This window comes from Bactrocera latifrons, unplaced genomic scaffold (assembly GCF_001853355.1).
Source record: "Bactrocera latifrons isolate USDA-ARS-PBARC rearing strain unplaced genomic scaffold, ASM185335v1 scaffold_653, whole genome shotgun sequence".
NCBI classification, from domain to species: Eukaryota; Metazoa; Arthropoda; class Insecta; order Diptera; family Tephritidae; genus Bactrocera; species Bactrocera latifrons.
Genome location: NW_017537327.1, coordinates 91,096 through 99,467, shown reverse-complemented (window position 1 = coordinate 99,467; position 8,372 = coordinate 91,096). Strand labels below are relative to the sequence as shown.

At 36.9% G+C, this 8,372-nt stretch overlaps 1 protein-coding gene across 1 annotated transcript; it reads right to left on the bottom strand.

Moving 5' to 3' along the window:
• Positions 1–329: 329 nt before the first annotated feature.
• Positions 330–2,004, bottom strand: LOC108975475 (the record flags this gene model as incomplete). Its single annotated transcript, XM_018943972.1, has 1 exon — positions 330–2,004. A coding segment is annotated over exon 1 (1,675 nt), but the record flags the coding sequence as incomplete, so codon positions are not given.
• Between the last annotated feature and the right edge of the window lie 6,368 nt (positions 2,005–8,372).

The following is an 8,372-nucleotide window of genomic DNA, read 5'->3' as shown; positions in this document are numbered from 1 at the left end:
TTTATTAGATGTGAATTGGCAAATCGTAGTTGGAATCGATATTAATCCACTGCAAGGATCTATCGGAAGTTGTCCATTTCCGATTCGCAACAGCTCTTTTGAAAAAACCTCCGCAGTTCTATCGTTTTGCAGCAAAACTCGCATATTCATGTTCAATGAAATGGTTTTAACAAACCTCCACAAATGCGATGACTTCAGACATGCGTTATCTCATCCGCCGCTGTTGATTTTGGAATCACGGGAAGTGTTTGTCTAAAGTCGCCCGACAGCAATATCATCCTCCTACAAAGCGACGATTATTGTGCATTCATCCCATATGATTAACTTACATTTTTTTAAAACTTGTGCCATTGCTGATTGCTTTGAAATATTGCAAACAGGACTTTCGTGTATTTGCAAGTTTAATGGAAGCTTTAATGCTGAATATGCCGTTCTTCCACCTTCTAACAGTGTTGCAGCAATCCCGGTAGATGCAAGAGCTAATGCAATACCACCTTGACCACGTATTGCTGCTAGTATTAAAGACAATGGGAACGTTTTGCCAGACACGCCGGGCGCATCGAGGAAAAATATGCCACCGTTTCCACTACCTACAGCATTTATTAGCTGATTGTACGCACTGCTTTGCTGTTCATTCAACAGTGGAACATTTGTTTGTACTTGTTGTTGCAAGTGAGTTATATCGTAAGCACGCTCGCGTTCCAATTCGCGACTCACTAAATCCCTTGTTTGACGACTTGGTGCCGGCATATAAACTTCAGTCAATAGTTTTCCACTCATAAGTAAACGTAAATCTTCAATAAGGACTAATGCTTCATTGTAGATGTCAGCGTTCATTTGTAAGTCGACATTTCTTGTCGCTAATCGCATTCGATGCAAAATATCTTCTGCCATGTCATCTTTGTACGCATACCATAATAGACGCGGGTTTGAAGGCTGACATGTCGAAATTATAATAGCGAAAAGTGTACGAACTGCAGTGGCTGGTGAAGAAGCTATTGCATCCASTAGCGTTTGATTCCAGTGACTGTCGTGTTCAAGCAATTGCAATTGTTGACATGCTTCTCGAAATGGTGCACAAATGGTACCATCTACAGTCCTCAATGATTCAAATGAAGTTGAACCGCGTACATTAATCAAAAGCAAACGTGGGTAAAAGCAATCATCGTTTTTTGGATGGATTGTGTAAATTCTTCCCAATGCATCAGTTGAAAAAACACCTGGATAACCATCTACTGGATGGCCGTTCTTCCTGCGCAACAATTTCTTCGACGATGCATTCCATGTATAATACCGAGGCATCTCCGAGTAAAGCAATATTCTCGCGAACGGATCACTGGCGCAAGTTGCAAAGAAACTTGTTAAAGTGGTTGTTGGTGGTATTTCCGTTCGCTGTACTATGTTCTCTGCGTTGAAATAAACTCGCTGTCCATTCTCCAAATGAGCTGCCAGCTGCACATCAGTAGGATGGCGTTCATGAATTGCAAAAGAAAATATTCTCCAGATTGCTTCATTGCAGTTCACATATCTGCCCATTTGAAATTTGCTAATTTCATCTCGTTCAACGCCAATAACCACCATATCGCTTCCTTTGGTGACATATTTGCAAACATACTTAATTGATTTTATTGAACTGCAATATTCAACATTTATACGTGTTTTGAATGCCTTAGACAGAATTGGCGAATATGGAACGATCCAGGTGTTATCAACCATAAAATTCTTTCCTTTCAATTGAGTGATGAAGGTTCTGCCATTGTCAGCGGGTGAGCGACGCCGATAGAGAGGGTATCCGTCGTTTCCAGTTTGAGTTTCCGAAATAAAAGCACGGGGATAGCGTTTTTTGCATTTACTGTCCGACATAAAAACCGAAGATGGATCATGTTCTCCGCATGGCCCATGAACCATATTGGCCACTTCGTGCAACTCTGGATCTATTTCAACATCAGGAATTTCGGCGGAAATGATTTCATCAATTTGGTCAGGTGTAATTTTCTCCACCATCCAAAGAAGAATGTGTGCGTGGGGCAAACCTCTCTTCTGCCACTCCCCTGAGTACATCCAGCATCGAACAGTGGCATATACACGTTGTTTAGTAATAAAGTACACCAAACATCTGAGTTTTTGTTATTAAACACGCGTGCTGTAACGTCGTGGCGATCGCTTAATGATTGACGTCGATGGCAAAATATAGAGTCGACCAATATCTGTAATATCCGCATCACCATTCATTGCATGAATATACTCTTCATATCGCAAATTCGACTGATTGTATCGCATGTAATTAAGTCGTTCTGTCTCAACTTTAACGTACATGTCACCTGCATACTGTTGAAATAACCTCAGTAAGTGGTTGTCATAGTTTTGGCGAATCATCATTCGATATACGTAAAACTTCATTGAACTGACTTTTTTATTTGTCTCGACACCTAAACGCTAAATTACCTATATGAAGTAGCAAACAAAAATTTTTTTTTACTAACCATTCACCGGACTTATCATCTTACATCCTAAGTATTATCCGTCTTCTCCACGGCAGAACATGAGCGGATATTGCATTGCGTCGCAAGACCGATGTGTCTCACTTATCCGTTTTAGTGCGTTTTGATTTCTACGTTTGATAACAATATCACTCGACTGCAAATTTTCTCCAACAACAACAACTGATATTTCGCTAACTGTAGGTGCATTATATTGTCTTTCATGTGTCCCTGTTGGTCTTTTGTTCGCTTGTATGGGAACAATTCTGGCAACTTAACCTTTCCCCCGGCGTAACATAACCCTGGCGGTTCATTTTTAAATTTGACTGCATTGCAATTTTGACAAACTACTGACATCTAAACGATTTGTACAGATGCGCTATATTGAATGTTTGGATCATATCGAAAACCTGCCCATTCAATGTTCACAAAAGAAAGATGTTGCCGCTGTTGTCGTCGAATAATCGCATGTTGTGATCTTACTTTATCATTTTGGGAGCACGAACTTCCCTTCTTCTCGATCGTTGTTGCTGATTGTGAACTTCCTTTCCTCTCAATCGTTCTTGCTGATTGTATGTTTGGTTGACATCTTCTAACTGGTGCGTGCTATTCTCCAGCAGATTTCGTGGTGATACCCTCTCAATAACACTTTCCCTTTGACGTGCTCTGCTATTTCGTGTTCTCCTTGCGGTCTGGGAACTCCGACAAGTGTTACCATACGTACTGATTCTTGGCATCGTAACAAATATCTAATTGGAAATAATCATTCATTTGCATAAAGTTCATATAAGGTTTTACGGACCAGTAACTTACCTTTGAAAACTCCAAAAATCAATGAATTAAACTAAGTAAGCAGATCAATTGAATGATAAATTCCAATTTACATAAATCGGTATTCGCCAACACGCTAAATCACTTTCACTAAATAACTCACTTTTTAAAACAAAATATATCAATATGTCAGTAAAGCAAGGCGCATTTTTATTGTCCTCTAAATTTTGCGTGTTCGATTGCAAAGCAAAATTGACGTTTAATTTAATTTGTGTCTGTTTCATAAAACTGCCATTTCCATAAACCAATAATAGCACGTAACACAACCAAAATTAACAATATAGCAAGAAACAATCAAAATGTCGTGCTAGGTGGAAAATTAGATAAATATATGGTGGATTAACAACCAAAATAATTAAAGATTGTATGGGAGGTACCACGCCCCCTTTTCGATAACGCCAAGTTTTATGTGTGAGAATGGTGTTGTTTCGTATAGCTCTATACCAATTTTCATGTTCCTACCTTAAACACTTTTGAAGATATTCACCTTGAAAAATTCAGTTTGTATGGGAGGTGCCACGCCCACTTTTCCGATTGCCCCTTCTTTTATGTGTAAGAAGGCTTTTGATACCATATAGGTCTATACCAATTTTCAGGTCCCTACCTTGAACCCTTCCAAAGATATTCTGCTTAAAAAATTTAGTTTCTATGGGAGTTACCACGCCCCCTTATTCGATAGCCCCGGTTTTATAGGTGAGAGTGGTGTTATTAGCCTGTAGCTCTGTACCAATTTTCATGTTCCTACCTTAAGCACTTTTGAAAATATTCGACTTGAAAAATTCAATTTGTATGGGAGGTGCCACGCCCCCTTACTATTTTGTTCTGATTTTAAGACATGAGCTGCGCGTGGTAATAACAAACAAATCCCCCAAAGGAAGTATTTCATTTGGTTCAGCCGTTTTCGAGTTCTATCGCTACCAGCGGTTTCGCCATCGTAATCGGTAGCGATTGAGTGTTTGCAGTACAGCGAAATCAGAAGCGATTGAAAATTTATAACGTCAAATCCGTTCGTAGTTTCTTTTACTTTTCATTAAAAAAAGACATGTGTGCAGGCGTTCGTAAAATTTTGCTTACAGAAAGTAGTCTTTTAGTACGTCAGCAGATTTTAAGATTTTGTAAACAGAAAAGATTCCAAGTGCATCCAATTTGCAAAGAACGCAAAAGCCATGGAGAGTTCCATCATTTACATACCCGATTTCTACAATATCCTGAGAAATTTATGGAGTATTACCGAATGAGAATTGACACGTTTAATTATATCTTGAATAAATATATCCAAACATATAGAAAAAAATACTAGAAATCAGAAAACACCAATTGATGCTGTAGAAAGGCTCGCACTGACCATAAGGTAAGTAATATACAATATTATGTATCCATTCCATAAATTTTTATTCAATTTCAATATTTATACTTGTTCACTTACATATGTAAGTATGTATTTAATATAATATTACACACATTAATATTAAGTAGCTTAATTAAAATTTTGCGCATTTGGAAAAATGAAGCTGTTTGAATCCTGCGTTTCAATATTTGAGCTGCTACTCACATAAGTAATAAAAGAAACTGGCGTAGCCGATTCCCGATTATCTCTGCCGTACATAATGTCGTACAGAACCTCCTGCATTTTCATGCGAAATTTTATTTATTTTTTCTTCACCCATATTTTTCATTTACTTTTTGAAACTCATAAGAAAATGGTAATCATCCTCCTCCTCATCGTTGCTTTTTTCTAGAAGCTTAAGCTTCTTTTCCTCCAACTCCAAAAACACTGAGCTTTCTTTAAGTTTTTTCTTTAATTTTTTAGGTGTAGGCTGCATCAATTTTATGGATTCAGGAGTTTCCGATTTATCTTCATCATGAAGTTCAACCAATTCATCACAACTTGTTTCATTGATCAAGTTACCTGACATGGRCCGCGATTCCATAATATCTTGTAAAAAACACATATCCTTAAAATGTGTCCATTTTGAATGCGGCATTGCAGCGCTGCCTGAAGCCACCACATTTTACTTACGAAGTTCTCTACGATAGGTGTCTTTCAAGTTTTTCCATTTTTTTGCACCAGAGCCTGCTGAAACACATGTAAAAAGGATAATTTCGTTTAAATTTATTTTCAGGTTTTTAGCAACGGGAAATTCATTCCGATCTTTGGCTTTTTCTTATCGCATAGGAATTGCTACAGTGGCCAAATTACTAGAGAAGTATGTACCGCCCTTTGGACGTCTCTGCTTTCCAAACATTTGAATCGCAAAACAAATGAAGAATTGATAAAAAGAGCAGACGAATTTTACTCCAAATGGGGATTTCCGAATTGCATTGGAAGTATCGACGGCAAACATATTCGTTGCAAAAGGCCACCGCATTCTGGCAGCATGTTTTTCAACTACAAACAATTTTTTTCCATCGTTTTACAAGGCGTTGCCTCTGCTGACTACAAGTTTACTGCCATTGAAGTTGTTGCATATGGCAGAGTGATGGTGGCATTTTTGAAGCTACAACATTACATAAGCTTATAGAAACTGGAGAATATGAAACTCCAGAAGAGTGGAATCTACCAGGCACAGAAATTGCAGCACCATTCGTAATGCTTGGTATGCAAACCTTAATGCAAGTTCAGCAAACTATTCCCATAAATATGAATAGGTAGAGGCAGTATAACAGAAGCTCTGAAGCTGTTACGACCATACGAAACAATTTTAAGGAATATTTTGTTCAAAAAATGTTATATTCACTTAAGTAAAGGTTGTTTATTACATAAAAATAAAATAATACTATTACTTACCTTCCAAACCGCATTCTTTTTCTACTTCTTCACAAGCTTTTCTGATTTCGTTTCTATTATGATAATCTGGATGATGCAGATTCTACAAACATTCTTTATTTCGCAATTTTTCAATAAATTTGTCCATCGTGTTTAACGCGATTCGCTCAACTGAATCAAAAATTTTGATCGCTGAAAATTTCGTCGCTAGCAGTCGCTCCGTTTTCGCTGAAACTTTTCGCTGAATCGCTGCACGATAAACACCTCCGTATGGATTTATGTATTTGATCGCTAGTAGCGATTTTCATCGCATCGCGCGACGCGAATCCGCTCGGTCATAAACGTAGCCTTACCGTTACAACTATACACCATTTCATTTTTATATATATAGATTATATGCACATACATATGTACATATGTGTGTATGGTACATATTGTTGTTTTTTGCTTGTGTGACTGCACTTTATCACCGAATATAGGTTTGTTTTTTAGTATACAAACATATATACATACTATTTATTATATATTATAATGCATATTATGCATTTTTATTTTTGTACCTCACTTTTGTCACCACTTTTATGTTTATTTATTTATATTTGAACAAAGCCAATAGTGCCATTCGGTATGGTTCGAAGGACCATGAAAAAACTCCAATTTGTTAAGATATTCAAGCTTACATCCGCGATTAAGAAAGTGAATGAAAATGTACAATTTACTTTAATTTTTGATATTCTTGGGAATACAATATACGATGAAGTGCTTAATTAAACGCAGTGCCAAAAATTGTTGAATCGGACGAAAGCTGCTCGCAGGAGCTGGGTTGAGGCGAAGTTTGTTTATCGAAATAAAAGAGCGCTTGATATCTTAGTTTTATCCCATTTGTTCCCAGATGTGGTAATTGCAGTGGGTCATAGTAGGGTGCGCTCTTTTTGGTGTCGGGTAGAGTTGTAAGAGGGTTTAACTCATTCAAAAACCGGCTATTACCACCGCTTTATACCGGATTACGTAAAGTTAGCTAAACCAATTACTAAGTTCTTAAAAGAGGTGAATGGACCCATTTCAAAACGGGCATCCAAAAATACTTACGCAGCGCAGCAGTAGAAGCCTTCAACAAAATGAAATTTTCACAAAAGGAGTAGTATATGCCAGAATCCTGACTTTAAACAATACTTCCATATCACCACGCCACGCCCATCAACAAATTTTCACATCAGCTCCCATAAAGGTCTCTAATATCATCTTGACGTTAACATTTTATGTCTGTGACGTATTTAGTTATTGATTTATCACGCTTTTAGTAGTTTTAAACAGTACTGTAATATGGGGAGTGAGCTGGATTATCCTTCGTTTTCATTTATTTTCACACTTTCCGTAGAAGTTCTTATACTATTTGTACTTAGTAAATTTGGTTGATGTGGCTTAAGTGGTTTAGGAGCTATGCACATTAAACTTGTTGAAGGGGATCCACGTCCACTTTTGCAATACAATACAGAGAATCACAGATCATCATGTGGCATCTCTCGTGTTCAGCTGTGTAATTTAGAGCTCCTGTTAATTTGTTTAATTTATATTTTAAAATTGTTGTGAACATTTTTRAATTGAGTGATCCGTACAGATAAGTATCCCTGTGATATTTTTCTATTAAAGCATTTCAAATTTACTTAAATTGTGTGTTAATAATTTTAATCTATTCCGCTGAGTCGCTTTCAATTTGTTTTTGTTGCTATATTCCAAAATAGTGCAATTGTTGGTGTTAACTTTTATTGCTTATGTAAATTTATTTCTTGTTTTTATTCGTTTTCCATCTTTGTTCACAGCTGTTTGCGAGTTTCGTACTTTTCGGGTATCACAGTGCATCTCAAACTGCCTTTGATAACTTATATTGCATTTATTTTGTTATAAATATTTTTGTCATTTCTCTTTCTACTTTTATTACTAAATTTTTTATATTTTTATTTAAATTTCTTATTGCTGCTTATTACCATTATGACTTGTAATTTCCCAAATTGCTCTGTTAAAGGCGAGTCGGAACGCTTTGTTTCTTGCTGGCTCGTCACACAGCCCATCTGAAATGTGCTGGACTGACAGGAAGAATTTTGGATTCTATTCTTAACAGTAAGGGCTTGCGCTGGTCTTGCATTAAATGCAGACCAACTGAAATTGATTTATTTAAAGTTTTTAAGCAGGCGAGCAATAATTTCAAGGAGATTGTTTCAATCATTTAAATTCCTAAATGACCAGGAAGAGAATCCAAAACCTTCCAATAAACGTAAACGTCCGTCTGATGAAGA